This window comes from Boleophthalmus pectinirostris, unplaced genomic scaffold (assembly GCF_026225935.1).
Source record: "Boleophthalmus pectinirostris isolate CB_2022bp ecotype Guang Dong unplaced genomic scaffold, ASM2622593v1 HiC_scaffold_16, whole genome shotgun sequence".
NCBI classification, from domain to species: Eukaryota; Metazoa; Chordata; class Actinopteri; order Gobiiformes; family Gobiidae; genus Boleophthalmus; species Boleophthalmus pectinirostris.
In genome coordinates this window covers 17315055-17333478 of record NW_026571095.1, presented here as the reverse complement: position 1 = coordinate 17333478, position 18424 = coordinate 17315055, and the positions used below count along the sequence as shown (strand labels likewise).

Genomic DNA, 18424 nt, shown 5'->3' with positions numbered 1-18424 from the left:
TCACCAAGTAGCTTTTTATGTTCATTTTCGGAAAACAGTTATCCATCTCTGCAGTACATTTACTTGAAATTTATCTTAAAGGGTGCATATTATACTATTTTCTGATCCATGTTATAATGTTTATTATCAAAAACATATCTGGTGTTGTGTTTTGTTTCATGCTCACATGTTTAACACAACAATCCTGCATATTTAGGCTGAGTTCTTCTCTCAAACTAATATCAGCCCTGGAATTGACAGTCTCTTCTGAACTAAGTGTAAAAGGCTTTGGAGATGTAGACAGACTAATAATAAAGTATTACTCAAACATGTGTGAATGAAAGAAAACACAACTCCAAATTTGTTTGTGATGCGGTAACAACATTATAATGAGGCTTAAAGCTCACAAGAATCAATTTTCGGCAATATGGTACCTTTAAAGCTTGTCTTCACATACAGATGGAAGAATATAAGTAGATTCTTTCTGACCCCTGCACAGAGGAAATATGCAGATACGAAATCTTTTGGTACTTCCAAGGCAGATCACTTTCAAATTTTTGGGGGATGCCCACTATTGAAATCATATTGGGCAGGAATTAAAATTGCTGTTGACAAAGTAGTAAATTGTAGTGTTCCCCTAAATTTTGAAGTTTTTTATCTGGGTAAAATTGATATACTGAACTTAACTAGAAGGAATGATTATAATATAATGAAAATTATGGATAGCAAAAAGGCAATCACCAAAAAATGGCGAACGGATCAAATACCTAAGGTAGAAGAGTGGGTGGGTGTAATGCTTATACAATATGGAGAAAGTGACGGCATCAGTTAGGCTGGAGAAAGACAAATTTGAAAATTTATGGAGTGGATGGTTGAATTATATTAGACAAACACGGTCTGACTTTGTATAGAGTCTGAAAATTTGCAGTCTGTTTTGAAATAAGTCTTTGGTGTAATGTATAGTAATGTATATAATAATGTTTTAAAGCACACCCTGGTTCTACGCCACAATGTTAAATCTGGTTTATTTAATTCTATTAAAAAAATAAAAAAGTATATAGGTAAATGTCAAATGTAGGTGAATGTACCCGAGTGTATGTCTGTAAATGTGGGTAAGTAGGTATATAGGTATATGTATGTATATATGTATGAATATATATATATGTGTAACTATATGTATTTATTTATATGTGAGAATATGTGTATACTTATGGTACGAGTACGAGGATATTACTATCTAACAAAAATCCTGTAAGACTTTTTTCAATTTGTGAAAAAAAAATAGGCAAGGCAAGGCAAGTTTATTTGTATAGCACAATTCGTACACAAAGTAATTCAAAGTGCTTTACAGAATAAGAAATACATTAAAATCATAATAAAAACAAATCAAAACATAAATAATCGTGAAGATTAAAATAAAAAAAGAGAGACATAAATTGGAGAGAAGAAGAAGAAAGAGAAAAATAAAGTTTGTCTTCACAATGCCAATATGGTCATGCCATCAACCTGCAAAAACTGATCAGCAGTGTTTCAATCCAAGTAGTGGATGCACCATAAGAACGGTAAAGGTGTATTTAGTATATGCCTTTTCCTCCTTCATGCTTGAGTGCCAGCTGCTGCCAGTGAGCCAATAGTCCAGTGTGTGTGTGTGTGTGTGTGTGTGTGTGTGTGTGTGTGTGTGTGTGTGTTTGATGAAGTCAGTGCTGTACCTGTCAGCAGTATATTCTTCTTGGCCCTATTCCCGAGGGGCCCCTCACTCACATGTGGAAGTCATTTGTAGGAATTCTGCGGAGAGAGAGGGAAGAGGCTAGAGATTTGGGGTTTAGGGGCAAGAATCGTTTTCAGAGGCAGCTTGGGACTTAGGGTGGTGGTAAACATCACAGGGGAGCTATGACATATAGAGCAGCACAGGTAGTTGGTGGACATTATACTGTATATACCTGTAAAACTTGTAATACAAATATACGTAATAAAGAGTTTTTTCTGCTAACATATTAATGGTATTAGTTGCAAGTAGTTTGGACTGCACATTATTGGCGAAAGGACCCTATCTCTCACTTTGTCCACACTTGGGGTTGGTAGTAAGAGTACTAGTACTTGCAGAATGTGATAATAATTGATGGTAGTAAAAGATAGAACTAGTAACTGTAGCTGATCAGTGCGAGGGCAAAGATGCAAACTCATTTCAATTTTCATTGGTTGTTGCACTGCCTTGTTAACCATTGCCGGTTCAGGCTAACCTTTTTAGTAATTTTGTTAAAATGTGAGTTTTGAAAATTGTCAAAGTTCAAGATTAGTTCATGGGTTATAGCCTTCATAATCAGCTGTGAGGTATCTGAAGCAAACTCCCACATTTGACATTCTTCACACATGGAATGGACAAGAATACCATTAGAGTGATTGGACAAACAATGTGATCTTACATAATCCACATTAACAATACTCTAATTGATTTGCACTGGTCAGTCAAGGATATCTCTCTAAATGGTGAGTCACTAATAATGGTTGTTATTTTGTAATTCTTCTTTTTTATATTTGGATTTCCTCCTCTTGCACCTCTGGCTCACAGTCCAAGTGAAATTGTGCCAAAAACTTGTTGTGTGACAGGAGCCAAGAGAAGAAAATTCCTGTTGAGTTCACATAGTTGGCATGGATCTGGATCATGGTCTGGATGTGGGTCTCCTGAGGGGCAGCCATGATGGTGGAGTATAAGAAAAACACAGTGTAATGAGGTCACTTATCAACATTTGGAGGTTAGAGTTTCACTTCCCCTTGACTCCATCCATCTGTCAGCGCAGACACACATATTAAAAACACACGCGCCCCAGCCAAAATACTACGATGATGTGGAGTCAAAACACATGAAAAAAGATGTTTGGTTATACATGTTTTCGTGGCTTATCTTGAATTTTTTATTATCGCCTTTTCTTGATCTTTGAACTATAGCCTACTTTTGCAAGCTGCATTTTGGAAATGATTCTTAATTTTCCCAGGTTAAATATGCTCTACTTTTCTGGTCAAGTGTCTGCCATGTACTTTTCTCTATAGAGATTTTATTGTTCTCCCTAGAATGTTCCATAGTGTAGCATTAACCAGGCCAAGTTAATGGTATGCACTTTTTCCATGGTATTATTGATCAGTTTAAATGTAATTGAAAAACAAAATGTACTCTACATCTTACAGTGGAAGGAAAAGCAATAACAGCTCCATAGAAACAAACAGGTGGTGAACTCTCTACAAACAAACAAGTGGAAGGGGTTTTGAAATCCTGTGAAATGTTGCTCCAAGTAGAAGTTATCCAGTAATAAGAAAATAAAACAGTTTTTAGCACGAAACAGCAGTGCTCAAGAATTCTTGTGAAGTATTCTCAGTCTAATTACTTGACGAACGTGTGTGTTAAAATGTGGTGGGAAACACAACTGTTTTCTGTGATGCAAACCACATGAAAAGGATTCCATTATTAGAATGTTAAGCTTCGCTGATCAAGAAAGCCTCTTTGGAAAATTGGTCCACCTCAAAACGTGAACAAGCAACCGCAGACTGCAATCTCTCATGAAAACTGAAATTTTGGTTTCACCACATGAAACCAAATCATTTACAATTAAGAAGTCATATTCATTTAGGCACATAATCATCATCATCATAAGATATAAGATTGAGCTGTATAATTTCTCACCTGTATTAAATCATGAAAGATCTGAAAAATAGGCTTAGTTACTGAGTTTTGAAGATACACGCCAAAGAAAAACATTCCAGTTACAACCATCTCACATTTTTTATTTGTAATTTTTCTTGTGTAGTGTCGTGAGAATATATCCACGACTTTCAAAGCTATGAAAAGTTTGGACTTTTGCCATACCAATTGACAATTCAAAACAAAATATTTTAGGTTCTGAATCATCATATGTTCTAAAAATGGCACCATATAAGAGCAAGCTGGAACCAGTGAAAAGGGAAAAATGTTTCAAAGACCCAACTCAAGCCCAAAGCAGTGAAAGCAGCAGGTAGAAGGTGTATGAATGTTCTTCAGACATGTAGTCATTCTTGACTTTTGCTTTTTGAGCTGTAGCAAAGGAGAACTGTACTATTTTAGGAGTAAAAACAAACAGTTTAAAGCTCTGTCATAGGAAATAGGTGTGTACAAAACTAACAGCTAAAAACGTCTATGTTGCACTTTCATACATATTCTCTGTTTATATTGGTGACTAGACACCAAGGTATACACACCTTTCAGTTAATTTTTACTTTACTTAGAAAGCAATTTTATCTTACATAAAACAGATTTTTAAAAATGCACCTTACAAGATGAACTTTTCTTTATGAACCTTAATAAGTATTGTAAAGGAAAACTGCTGAACGTGGTTTCCTCTGTTCAAGGACAGAAAATTACAATCTCCCTCAGCCAAATAGCATGTCTTTAGTTGCTGCACATGTGCTTTCATACCTTTAAAAATACTATTGTTATTTTAGCACAGCCTTGTCTCCAAATGAAAAGTATCCTGTGCGCTAACTACACAACGATTTAAAAGTCTGGGAGTCAACAAAGCAGAGAAATATGTAAGGATAAGAAATTTCACTTTTAGCCAAGTTAGTAAAGTATTTTCATATGTGAATGCGCTCTACCAGTGTGCTGTAGTCTGTATTATTCCAGAGGGCCGTCAAAGAGAAGGGTTGAAGCCAGGAATGTTCACCATTTCCCCCCAGGAAGCCACGCATGGAAGTACCCCATCGTCCCACGCCCAGATCTCTACATCTCTGGCACTAAATCATTGCCAAAAAAGCACTTAACTCTCACAGTATACTTTGATTCCATATTTTATTCATTTATTAAGAACTTCAAGCATCATACACCTTTAGTACATTTGACACCTTTATAAAAATACAACTTTAAAACCATAATGTACCAAAACTGTGTGGTGTTTTATTTCAAAATAATGATGCCCATCTGAATAGTGATAAAGCAGCACAATGACAAATACACAGGTCTAGTCAAAATGTATTTACACACAAATATAAAGTACAAGAACATGGTTTATAGCATCCAGAATGTACAGTACTGTTGCTGGTTGGGGCGATGGAAAGATTTTCAAAACTGCCTTTGGGTAGGGCTTTCATATCTGTCAGTGGTTCTTAAATTCTATGGCTGAACAGTCCATTTCTAAATATTCAAATGATATTGCTCGTCTCTCTAATTTGGATAGGAGTAAAAAATCTGGGCATACTGAACAACTATTAAAGCTGCCATAATCTGATTATCTAAAGTAGGATTATTTTTAGTTCTTGTTTTCTTTTTTTAATAGATTTATGCTGGAAACATACAGAATAAACACTGATATATGAGGAAAACATTTGCAAACTGATGTTCCAACATCCATTGCCATGGGACCACATCTTAAATCAAGATTTCAAAATTGGACTAAACTAAATGAGGACGATATGAAGACTAAACCTACTCTACTGGGACCAAACCAAGAGGAGTGTGAAAGTAGCCAAATTGTTTGTGTAGGTTATAAGTGAATCAGTGCCTTGATTTATACCAGTAACTGTACTCTGGCTGGTCAGGTTATACACAGACATTAAACACACAGGACTCACACAAATACAATACAAATCCTTATTGTGGTCTAACATTGGGACACTGCCTGCTACTTAAAACAGACTGACATTTCATTAAATGGCTCAGTGGGGACTCGTCCTAACCAGCAGAAAGAGGCCCACCCCAAAATACTCGCTCTTATATCCACTGTAACCTATGCACCAATACTGTAACCAATGTACATTAGACTACATAAACGAGACAAAATAGAACTCAAACTATTATAAAGCTTATCAAAAGCTTCACTTCAGGTCATTCAAGTGGTGACACAGTACTGAGGTTTGCTAAAATACATTTGTAAAAGTTTCAGATCCTTCCTAAAATAAAGGAAGTTGTTGTTCATGATTTTTGTTGCACAGTAATAAAAGTGGCAGAAAATCGTATGCATGTAATTAAACAGGCATAGCTTCGTTCACAGCTGCTTTTTCCATGGCCTGACCTTACCAGAGATTCTCGAAAACGGAACCATAAGATGAGTCCACCCCCATGGTCTTGGGTTGTGTAATTATTTGTATAAAAATGTGTCTCTGAGAGGTTTTAAAGTTCACAAGTTTAGTAGTGATTATAAATGGCACACGTCGAGTTGCCTTCATCCTTTCATGCCATTATAAGAGGGTTACTTCTTTCTCTGATGTCAGGAGGAGGAACTATGTCCTTTTTCACTGGCAAAGGTGTCACAGTAGACCGTCTGCCTTTTGGTTTAAACAGGTCTGAAACGTAAAACACCTACAAGAAAGAAGAAAATAGTATTACAAATAATATATAACATTAGAGCTTGGCAATATGGTTCTACAAAAATAAAGTGTGATTTCCTTCCTGTGACAGTATGCCATTATGATAAAATCGCTAGAGATAGATCGATATTTGCCCTTTTTAGAGTATCAGGTATCGGCCATACATCTCCAGCAGACGCCGATATTTTTTTTGGCCCAACAAGCTGTTTAAATATGAGTAAAAATTACACGAATGAAGCTTTGTTTGAACACTTATTGAAGTACAAAAAGGGTACTGCAAAAATGTAACTATGTAGTAAAAGAAGTTTGTGGATGAGTTTGTATTGAAGTTGTACTTGGTTTTTGGATTTAGCCATAATCTCTAGAGAACGCCAAGTTTTCTCCTGAATGCAGTTCTATGCTCAAAGAAAGACCTCTTATTGATCAGTCTCAGCAGTGCTCTGAGTGAGTGACAGGTGAATCTAGTCAATTGCAAGTGTGAAATTTCAGACGAAGCACATGCATTTAGCTCTTCTAGGAAATAAAAAAGATAATAACTTGAGCCATGATCTGGCTCAAAGAAAGCTGTTCATTATTTTGCATATCGCCAAGCCCCTAAATCATATACACCCTACACACTTCCCATGATTGAGTACTTACAATGCAGTATGCCACGAGGGCTCCTTGTATGAATCCAGCCAGTACGTCTGTGGGGTGGTGCTTGTGGTCAGACACTCGGGACAGGCCTGTGTAGAAGGACATCATGATCAGGGTGAACTGGGTCAGAGGGCGCAGCAGGCGAGCTCCATGCCAGGTGAAACGGGACTGCAGGTAAAACTGTAAATGCACGCAATTGGGTTATGAACATTATGTTTATATTGTTTTGACATAGTATGAATGGTCTGTGGTGACAATCCATAAATTTCAGAGTGACAAAAAAGTCAAAAGTTTAAAACTAAATATTTCAAAAGTGCTAGGAGATAGGGATCTGACACCCATGAACTAACTTCATCCTAACCCATGAAAAGAGTAAGCCGTGGGCCTCTTTGTGTGATATCTGTTATGAAGTCACTGAAATAAATTAATGTGTTTAATTTACTATGTCAGAACTTACCACTAGATAGAGCATGGTGTACATAGAGAATGATGCATGTCCAGAGAAGAAAGACTTCCTGAAGAAACAAAGCATAAATTCAGAACAGCCCCTTAAACAGTGGCAAGTAAAAAACATTATGAAAAGTAGTTTTGTACCTGGCCTCTTGTACTTTACTCTCTGGCCCCTGGCACTGGTACTCCGTGATGTATCCCAGGGAGCAATTGATAGTGCTGAAGTCTGGTTTGCACACGTCCAGGAAGTGCGGCCTCATGCGCCCCACAGACACTTTGGCAATGTCGGTGAAGGACTGACTGATGGCGCAGCCAAAGATGAACACGCCCACCTGTTTGTACAGCGCTGAGATGTACGGGTTTGCCACAAAAGACTTGGAGCCTTCATGCAGGAAGTAGATCCTGTAGCTCTCCCCAATGATAATCTGTATGAAACAACAGACATGTCAGTGACAACGTTTGGGCTGAACAACACTTCATACAAAACTAGGGCTGCAAATAACCATTATTCTGGTATTCAACTAACTTGCAATTATTTCTTATTTACAATTGAGATTTTTACCCAAATAAAATGAGAATGTATATGAAAGGCTGCTAGAAAATGATATGAAATTGTTTCTTTTTTGACATTTTGATTGATTTAATAATGCACTCATCTTTGTTATAAAAAGGTCTTTTGAGTCCTGTATAGGGCCTGTATAAAACTAAACCAGATAAAATAAGTTATTTTGGTAATGGTTAATAGGTGACTACTCATGATGATTCCAATTAATTATTGCAGTCCTATAATAAGCCATAATTAATATTGATACAAACATTTTGAATTAGATTAGAGTGAACTAAAGGCTTAAGTGTTTTGTATATTCTTGTTTCAGTTGATTGTGTCATGGATCATTTGTTTTCCATGTAAAAACCACTGGAGCCAAAATAGAGGTCATTTGACTTCTAAACATTTAAGTTTAAAAACACAAAACTAGAATAATCATAGTTTTTTCTTGTGAAGTGAGTTCCTTGATGTCTGTATTTTCCATGTCTTTGTATGAGAGAAAACAGTGAAACGACGTGGGAGGGAACCCAAACTGTCCAGTCTGTATAGTTTAGTGTGAGTGTGTAAATAAACCACAGACTAAACTCAGCGATTGACATGGTCTGCACTCTTCAGAGGGGGAGGTGTCGAGCAGTAACTCATAACAGCTGTTCCAGCTCCAAAATGCCCAAACCCAACCCCCAGTCCTCTTGTTGTCCACACTCACAAATGGCAGTGTGCAAAACAGTGAGGGGGGAATGTGAAGGAATGTGCAGTCCATTTATTTTGTTTTTTGTGTAACTCAGTGTCATGGTTCCCAATTTAGGAGAGAACTGTCATTTGAAAACTGAAGAGGTTTGGCGGCACAATTTAACTTGCATTTTCATTTCTAGTGTTTTATGGTCCTTGGCGTGACTTTCAGTACTGAGTCATATCTGTAAATAATCTCTAGTGTTAACTGAGAACCTGGAAATCATAAGCATATAATAACAATGAAATAAACTTTCTCTTTAATGCTCCTTACACTCACTTCTCTTTATATTTTCTGTGGCCATTTCCAATCTTTTGTTTTCTCCTGTCCCAACATGTTGAGATGTGTTGTGGCACTCAGTTCAAAATGATTTTATTTTTCATAAAATACTATTGCATAGTTCCACACAGTAAAGCATCACCTGCCTATAGTGCAGTGATTTGCATAGACATTATGTGCATGGTAGGGTTTACATCAGATGTGTTTATCTATACAAGGAGTATAAAGGAGCACACTGACACAATTGTATGAAATAGTGAAATCATCACTCCAAAAACTGTTACTGAACTAATAAAAAGAATTTCAGATCTGACAATGAAAATGAACATGGCTAAACTAAAGGGAGTATGAATTTCTGGATTTGATCAGTAAAAATGCTGAGCTGGCCACATTCTTGGGGCCAGACTGTAGCAGGCGCACGTCGGGGGCACAATGTTTTTCATGTCTCTTGAATTGCTCCGATTTCACAAGGGATGTCTGGCTGTTTTCAACTCTATCTTGGTTTCATCGGACATTCTTGTGAGGGGCGCAGAAATGATTCTCGGAAACACTTTGCAGAATGAGGGATAACCCCAGAGGAGGTCTAGCACGGCGATAGTTTTCCACCATCCTGGCCTTGAGAGCCGGCTCCGTACGGCCGCTTGATTTCATGGTAGAGCTAGACACATCTGGTTCTCTTTGTGCGTTTGACATTTTAACAACACACATTTATTGATAGAGGGTGTAGCAAAGGGCTGCACATTAGAAACCTGTAATAAGTGCAAATCAGACACTGCCCAGTTTATATTGATTCAAACAGGGAGGATTTTATGATGAGATCATAAGAGTGTATAGGCGTGTAGGAGTAGTCTATACAAAAGCCTTGTATTTTCTCTTAATATTGTAAAACTGGCTCTGTGGTGAACTTTTCTGATGAATAGGAGCAAATGTAGCGATAAGGTTTCCATGTTCACAGATTATAAGGTCATGCAGGATTAAAGGGCTGTTGAGTCATAGTCTAACAGTAAAGTGACATGTCTGGCAAAGTCCTCCTGTTTGACGCTTTACCACAGCTCCACTCCTATTTGACCAAAGAGCCATTGCATCAACCATAATTACATACAGGGACAGGGAGCCCTCTCACTATGACAGCCAATGTGACCATAGAGATCAGGAGGCTGTCATGTATTGGAGAACAGGACTTAACTAATGTGGCCAGCTTTCAGTAGATTTAAAATGATGGCTTGTGGCGAATACATTTTAAATAATGACAACACATCTCAAAAACATTGGGTAAAAGAAGAAAATCTATACTAATTTGCAATATTTGTAAATTCTGACAAGAAAAAGGGAATAGTTGCATTAAATGTATCAGATGCATCTTAAATATTTTTGAATGTTAAGATCATTCTAACATTCTTTTAATTCAGGCACAATTTGTCCCATTAGATGCATTGACTAAGCCACTCATTTAAAATAACTTTAAGATAACTACACAATTGACATCCTTAATAAAGCATGGAGAATTAATTCATTATGGACAAATAGTTTATTAAGAATGGTTCAAATGCAGTAACTACTTAATAAGTAAGTCATGGTTAGAGTATTAATTAAGTAGTTACTATGAATCATTCTTATTAAACAATTTGTTCATTATGAATTGACTCTTAGAATTACTGTATTCTAAACTTGGCTACAATTTGAAATCTGTTTAATTCAGTTAAACTATAATTTTTGTTAGAATATTTTGTATTTGTGCATAGAAAAATACTTACCGATACATAACAGGTAATAAAGAATGAGTCATTTGATTGTGGGTGAACAGAAAATGGTGAGTACGTGCCAGAGGTGAAGGTGAAGGCTGTGACAATGGCATTAGCGTGAGGAGGAGTGACTTACAGACAGGATGGTGATAAGAATACCGGCAGCACTGAGCACACCGTCACTTATGGTGTCTCCCTTTTTGGCCGGGTATTTGATGGACTCGTCATCGCAGTAAAACCCTCTACGGTAAGGCTGCACCGCGCTGGTTTCAATGACCAAGAAAGGCAGGCCAGCTACAGGGTGGTGAAGCATGAGAAGCAAAGAGAGGACAGAGGGAGAGAGAGGGGTGATGGGGGGAGAGGTGGTGATGGAGAAACAGGGAGGGGAGGGGGTGATGGGGGGAGAGATGGAGGTGCTGGGTTAATGACACACAATTTACTGAGGTCACAGGGACATGCAGGATGACCAGGGAACATCTGAGACCAACTCCACACATTTACAGCTTTTATCTGGGACTTATCTACAGTGCTGTTTTATTTAGCTCTCAGTGTGATATGGAGCCTGTTTAAAGTTATTGACCACAAAGCATGGACATTTTGGAAATGAAATTCCAATTTAGTTAGCTGGAATATTGAATGTATATAATGTAATGCTTATGCCAATTTCTTGGACCTTGACAGGGCTGGGCAATATAGCAATAAACTCTAATTGTGATCTGATCCTTTGATAATATACAATTTTAATAATATTGTCATATTGTGATTCACTTTATTTCTGTTTAAAGTAGCTGTCACTTTTCCCCACTGACTCTTTGCTTGATCAGCTTCCACCATGGTCTGAGTTAGTGACAGGAGGATTTAACCAATCACAGAGAAGTATGAACTCTAAGAAGCTGCAGACAGCTTTAGTTACCCCTTAATGGAGTTTAACAGATACTCAATGAATTGTGGTAAAATTAAAATCATGGCTTTGTTTCTAAAAATCATGATATCATTTTTCTCTTTTTTTTTCCTTTTGGCAAATCGCCCACTCCTACCTTGATAAACACACTGTTGTTTTGCTTTATTAATCAATTTATATGCGTATTTAATACTTTCACAAATATGTTCAATTCATAGCTGTATATTATTAAAATGATCACTATATCAAATATATCAGCTGTGAGGAAAATAACTGAGTGTCTTTTATGAAAGTCACATGGTGGAATTGGTGCATTGGCAGTGGTCATTATTTACAGTGAATGAGGCTCATCGGAGCAGGGCAGCGCCTCAGAGAAGGGGCAGTGTAACCCGTCAGGTCTTTTGAAGTGTCCCCAGTGGACCGTGTGATGTATGGGAGAAAGTGATGTATAAGAAAGTGATGTATGGGAGAAAGTGATGTGTGGAGGAGAGCACTGGACTGTTCCCTGGTCATTCTCCGGGGTCCCCAGGCATGACTTACTGAGGCCACAGGCACAGACACGCCCACGGCCGCCAGCACTTTGGTGGACACAGTGCTGCTCTTATAGGGCAGGCTGATGCTGCCATCACCACAGAAGAATCCTCGCTGGTAAGGCGGGAAGGGCCACTTGTGCAAAAACACAGCCACAAGCAGCACTGCATGGTACAAAGATAAACAAACAACTTCAGTGCCAGAGGAGACACAAGATACATTACCAGCAAACTCCAAGTGTTACCTACATTCAGGTGAAGGGTCAAAAGAGTGTTAGATGAAAAACCAACCAAAAAAAAAAAAAAACTCAATATTTGAGTTTGCGCAAATATTCAGGAAAGATGTTGTGGATTCTGTACATTCTTCTGTGAAGCCTCTTCATCACTGTGTACACAAGTGTAAGTACAAGACAATAATGTATTTTTTTTCACTGTGAGTTGGTCTTCCTGGTGTATCAGACAGATAAATGTAATTTTGGAACTTTCAGAAATGGTTTAAGTATTACAACCCTTACAGAAAGTGTGAAAACCCTTACAGAAAGATTCGAAATCTATAGTTCTGAACTCTAACTTTACCATTGTGCGATGGGCTATTGGTGTACCTACAAAAACAAATATAAAACCGCAAGTCACTTACTGCAATCCTAGCATTTCAATAGGTAAGCCCACAAAGTATTCCCCAGTGATGATAAGGAACACTACCATATTCCTTTGCCAGTCCCATTATGCTCTAAGCACACTTCAAACAGTCACTTTGGGAATACGTGTGTCTGATCAATTTAGCTTTTTCAGGACTTAAAAGTGCCAAGCAGATCTTTTTCATCTCTTTGACAAAAGCGCAAAAGGGTGTGCACAGAGACATCAGCCAAAATGGGCAACATTATTTCCTCTTATTTACTAAAGGCTCCAATTGGGGACTTTGAAATGTGATCGTGGTATCCCCAGGAGAGCCTTCAAATCGCTGGCAGAATTTGCAAAGCACACCAGGCATGTCACTTCAAAAGCACCATTTAACTTCTGTACTTTCAAGTCTCTGTGAATGATTTTGGAGTTCCACACACAAAAGGAAAACAAAGTGGACCACAGTTTCTTGCATTTTAGACACAAAAAGTCCCAGGTCTTGAGGTCAGTGGTGAGATTAACTGAAGGTGAACCAGAATGTCAGCAGCGTTATTGAGCACTTTCACAATATGTGCAGCTGACTTGGCTTTGAATGCCCAGCTGGGGTTGAGCTCGGGTTGCTGTCTTAATCCCCACTGCCTTATGGGAACCTTGGCCTTTCCCTCATTTCAGCATAATAACATTTTCACTCTTTCTGTTCAAACAAATCTCTGTCTAGTTTTTAGTCTGTGGGAGAAAGCAGAGATTTGAGCTCCCAGATAATAAAATACACTGAAGTGATCTTAACCTGGCCTCACAGACAACATAAAACATGAGGTCTCATACGTGATGTATTGACTACTGAAGTTGGACTAAAACAGTGTTAGGACATAAGAAAAAAGCCGACTGTGCAAAATGTTATATCCAGAGTCCAATACAGCACAAAGAGGACTCAGAGACCTCTGCAAAGGCATCACTTCAATCTCAACATGAAAAAGGACCCCCTAGATCTAATATCAAAGAGTTCTAGTCCTAGTTATGGAGTAAATACTCAGACAAGTCACAACATCACAGTCACTAGCAGTTAGTGTAGTCAACTCATTATGATACAAACTTGGAAACTTGGAAAGATTGCGATACTAACGAAAATGCTCAATATATCTGATATCACAAGGATATAGTTTTTATGCAATATACCGTAACTGTCAACAAAAATATCACTCGTTTCTTTAATATCACTAGTTCTGATATCAGCTAGATAAAACTAAACTATCCAGGAAAGGTAAAAATGTCTTCTATTTATGTGATATTTTTGGTATATTTCATTAATACTTTTTTAAACGAGTATCTGGTTTTGATAATAGTTTTAGTATCAGTTAGTAACATCTGGGCAATGAAAACCCTCCTGAACACTGTTTGGATCCAGTTTACATTAGTTCCAGATGGTATAGTACAGTAGTTTTGTTTTAATTTTGTTTTCTGTCAACTCCTGTTTTCCAGAAGATCTGTCAAATCATTTTCCGCTCTGGACCCGCCTGACCTCATCACTCGTCTTAACGGTGCAGCCTCAGCACTGGGGATGTTGTCCTGGGACTTTCCCTCCTGTAGCTGCTTTCTTCTTTGCTTTGAAAGACTCTGTGAAACAACGCAAACGGGCTTTTGGTCAGGCCAACAATAACAGCATCAGCAGGAGTGAGGCTGTGTTTTGCATTATCTTAACAAGATCTCTAGGACCACAGAGTAGTACTGAACCTACATGAGTCCTACATGAGTCTAGAAGTAATTAGACTGGTCACGTCATACAGTAGGTACCTTTCCATTTGTCTTCAGCTACCACTACTTGAACCTATTTTTTGATCATTTTTTGGTACTCATGGTCATACCAGTAGTACTTTTTTCCTACCCAGCCCTACAGAGCATTGTCCACACCAAAGTTCAGTTGTACATAACTGCTTACTTAGTCCAATTGTTCACTCTCCCACCAAATGCATTGGAATGGCAAGAAATGTGATAATTTGATTGGTCTGGCAAAGAGTCGAAACATGTAAAACTATATTTTTGTAGCAGACTTATGGAAACCTATGATATGAACATGGAACTGATGTAATGGCCTGATGTAAGTTTCCTAAGCTTTATGTGTTTTATGCGTTACCAGTTCCATTGCTACGTTGTTTATGGAAACTAACAAGCATAACTCATGTTGTATTAAAATCCCACTATATTTGGGATCGCATTAGCCAAAACAGGTAAAAGTGTGACTGCAGCTAAAATAAACAGGCACATTTTCCACTTGTAGAATTTCACTGTCCAGCAGTGTAATGTAGTGTATACACAGATGCCAATGTTTTTACTCAGGGCAGTAGACCCCCTAGACCTGCAGCTGTCACACTGACCTGAGTGCAAAGCAAGACATCTAAAAAGGTCTGTAGGTCTATAGTAACACAAATATTATTGTTGTCTTGGACATGTGAGAGTTATTTTCTATATTTGAGCAGTTTGCTGCCTGACACTAGCAACATGTTTTCATTTGCTCGTTAACAGGTTATTAGTATGCTACCATTTTTTTTTATGTCTAGTAATGATATCAGGAAATAAATCTGCACAGTCTGTAAATCTGAAAACAAAAAACCTATTGCCAATAGATCAGTAAATTATAGTTTACTGGTGACTCATCTTTGAACACTGTGAAAAAATAAGGACATTTCTGTGCAATAAAGGAATTACATCGGAAATAAAAGTATTGCACCAATGAAGCTCAACAATGACTGCTCGTTCACGTTATGGAAGTAAATTTTCCATTCATTTTTCCTATAGATTTCCTATGGACTTAAAAAATTTAAATATTAAGAGTTCAAAGACATCATAGAGGCTAACCAGCTATGTGCTGCTGACTAATATCCATAACGCAGGTGTTTTAAGTCCAAAAAGGTTGTTTAAAATGCAAGATTCTGCTAAATGTTTCAGAAATAAAATAATACGTTGTTGTCATTAGTTACCACATGGTTGATTAGCCCCGAGTAAGCTTTCAGATTTGTATTAAACATTTTTTTTCTAGAAGTCTATGAGAAAAATGAATGGGAAATTTTGTTTGGGAGCCTGGGAGTGGGTGGTCACTCACTGTTGAACTCCATAGTCAGCAATGTTATTATTACAAGGAGACCAAATATATTTTATGGGCATCAGCCTTTAAAATGAAATCTGGAATATATTTAACAATTTGCTTCTATTTTGCATATTACAAGAAGATGTCCAATGATCTTCTGAGTATACAGGGGGTGGGCGGGACAAGTAGATTCCCAGGAGCTCAGAGGGGTAATCGCAGTGAGAGAAGCGCGGGGGGCTGATGACTACTCTGCCCCCATTTCCTCCTGTGGTCAGTGCTGTAAACCACATGGCCTGAAACACACTGTGGGTTTGTTGACAAGCGCACATGTAGTGGAAAGCATGCGCACATGTAGTTTTCCCTGCATCTAATAGCTACTGGAAAGAAAAGACTCCTAACCACAAATCATGAATACGTTTCCCATGCTCAAAATAGAGCAGAAATGATTAGAGAAGCAGAAGTGGAGAGTAAAAACAGATTTCACTGAATTAAAGTGCACTATGTCACTTTTCTGATTTATCTCCATGAAGGCCAGCAGGTAAGTCAAGTCAAAGGTCAGTAATTTGTGAAGAGAGCCCGCACACATTAAGAAAACACATTTTTCAAGTCATTTTTGAGTGAAAAAAAATAGCAAGATGAATAATTTAATGTCATGAAGAGGAACATACAGTGGAACATTCCAGGGAAAGCACTAATATCTCCAAGAAGACTAGCAGGAATTGGACTCCTCACCAAGTCACAAGTTACACAGTGCACCTTTAGGTATATTGAAATCGTTCACACATCTTTTTCTCATTTCCTTGTAATATAACCAGTGAAAAAATAAGTCTTATTCCTGCTATGGTAAGAGTCATGCTTCACTGAAAAGAACGACCCTGGGCCTGGTCTGTAATAGTTGTTGAATGTGACGCAAAACATCCAGCGCAAGTCTGACCTTTTCACCACTGTTCTTAATTACAGCTCCACACAGACATATTCAGCCAGATGTGGAGATCAAGAGAATTCCTGCTGGAGAGGAATGCAGTACTCTGGAAAATAGAATGAGCTGAAATCGAGGTACAGGACAGGTGTGGCTGGACAGAAAAGTAATAATATTCCCTCTGGGCCCATTTACCTGACATTTTCCTCTTTTTAAGCACATTTCTGGATCAAAGTTAAATACCTATATTGGACTGGTTAATATTGTAATCCTTCCATACAATAAATTGGAATTTGTTTGTGAACTATGCGCATACAACTTAAGAGGCTTAGCAAACTGGATGACTGAGGGATTACACAGACAACTTAATAGGCAACTACTCTTTTTAATAACACTAATGCTATAAATATTAATATTATCATTTCTGCAATATCGTCCAAAAAATTGTTAAGCCAAAGTTTTTCAGTTGCATCCAAAGTAACTAATCGAAATTTACACCATTCCAATATCTAAAATGCAATTTACTTTGCAACAAAAAAGCAGGTATGTGCACCTACTCAGAAAGACTTTCTCTTATAATCATTATTAGTTAACAAAGACATGATTAGATAAAGACAATCAGACAATAATCTAGTAGGCCTATTTCAAATGATGTTTATCTTAGCCTATGATGCAACAGGGATAATACTGATAATAGGATACCGTTGCATAAATTAAAGACTCATTTGCGAGAGCTTAAGTGGCCATTGGATTCTTACCTAAAAACAGACAGAACAGGTCCACACCGACGAGTAACTTTCTGCGGCTGTCGTCTTTACAATTGTTATTGTTGAGTGAACTCCCGCCGTTCTTCGTCTCGGCCATCGTCTTCTCATAAATCAGGCAGCGTTGCATTTAAAACCCGTTGTTTGGATCGATGCAGAACAGAATCAATACGAGCTAAACTACTAATGGGTTTATTTGTTAAAGCTACAGATTCATTACAACTCCAGATGAGGAGCGGTCAGCAGTCTGTTAGTGAAATACAAAGACTTTCTAACACTAAAGACTATCCCTGCTGTTCCTCCAGACCTCTCTGACCATTCTGCAGCCGCGCGCGTACTTGTGAGAGTCCAGGCCACGCCCCAGGCCCGCCTACTTCAATTAACAAGCGCACTACTACTGCTACTACTGCTACTACTGCTACTACTGCTACTACTGCTACTACTGCTACTACTACTGCTACTACTGCTACTACTGCTACTACTGCTACTACTACTGCTACTACTGCTACTAATGCTGCGCAGGACTTTCTCAGGCTACATCACTCAGCCGTGGTGTTTATCTTGTACCTTTAGATAAAAGTGTGGATGACATATACTTCAGAGTGGGTACTTAAAAGTTGGGTAGCCTATTGTTTCCATTTGCAGTAGTAAAGCACTAACTTGTAATTTCAAAACCATAGACTGTGTTCAAACCCCATCCACAAGTATTCTGAGTAAATGCTTTTCATTTTGAACTGCAATTGGGCTGTTTGTTAAGTGGTCTACTATTTTGATTCTGAATTTAAGGCACATTATTTATCTTTTACCGGTACTTTTACTTTAATTATAAACTTTAACTCAAAACTAGGTTAGGGTATACATATGAATTTATAAAAGTTTAATTGAGTTAATATTGAAATTTGACTTTGCTAAGA

General features: G+C 37.8%; 1 protein-coding gene across 2 annotated transcripts; it reads right to left on the bottom strand.

Annotated features, from left to right (window-relative positions):
* Positions 1-4776: 4776 nt before the first annotated feature.
* Positions 4777-17810, bottom strand: LOC110173459 (phospholipid phosphatase 3-like). Of its 2 annotated transcripts, none has more exons than XM_020939465.2 (6): positions 17505-17810; positions 12135-12289; positions 7540-7820; positions 7403-7460; positions 6949-7125; positions 4777-6301 (listed from the first exon to the last, which is right to left on the bottom strand). In XM_020939465.2, exons 1-6 carry the CDS (start codon positions 17638-17640, stop codon positions 6173-6175), a joined length of 936 nt encoding a protein of 311 aa, XP_020795124.1. In that variant the 5' UTR covers positions 17641-17810; the 3' UTR covers positions 4777-6172. The 2 variants fall into 2 exon arrangements, with proteins under 2 accessions (XP_020795124.1, XP_020795123.1); XM_020939464.2 differs by lacking the exon at positions 12135-12289 and adding an exon at positions 10830-10987.
* Positions 17811-18424: the final 614 nt, after the last annotated feature.

Coding starts and splice junctions, on each gene's coding strand:
- LOC110173459 (XM_020939464.2), bottom strand. CDS start 17,640: ATGCAACGCTGCCTGATTTATGAGAAGACGATGGCCGAGACGAAGAAC. Junction 10,988..17,504: donor CCTGTTCTGTCTGTTTTTAG/GTAAGAATCCAA, acceptor ACCACCCTGTAG/CTGGCCTGCCTTTCTTGGTC. Junction 7,821..10,829: donor TTCTTATCACCATCCTGTCT/GTAAGTCACTCC, acceptor TGTTTCATACAG/ATTATCATTGGGGAGAGCTA.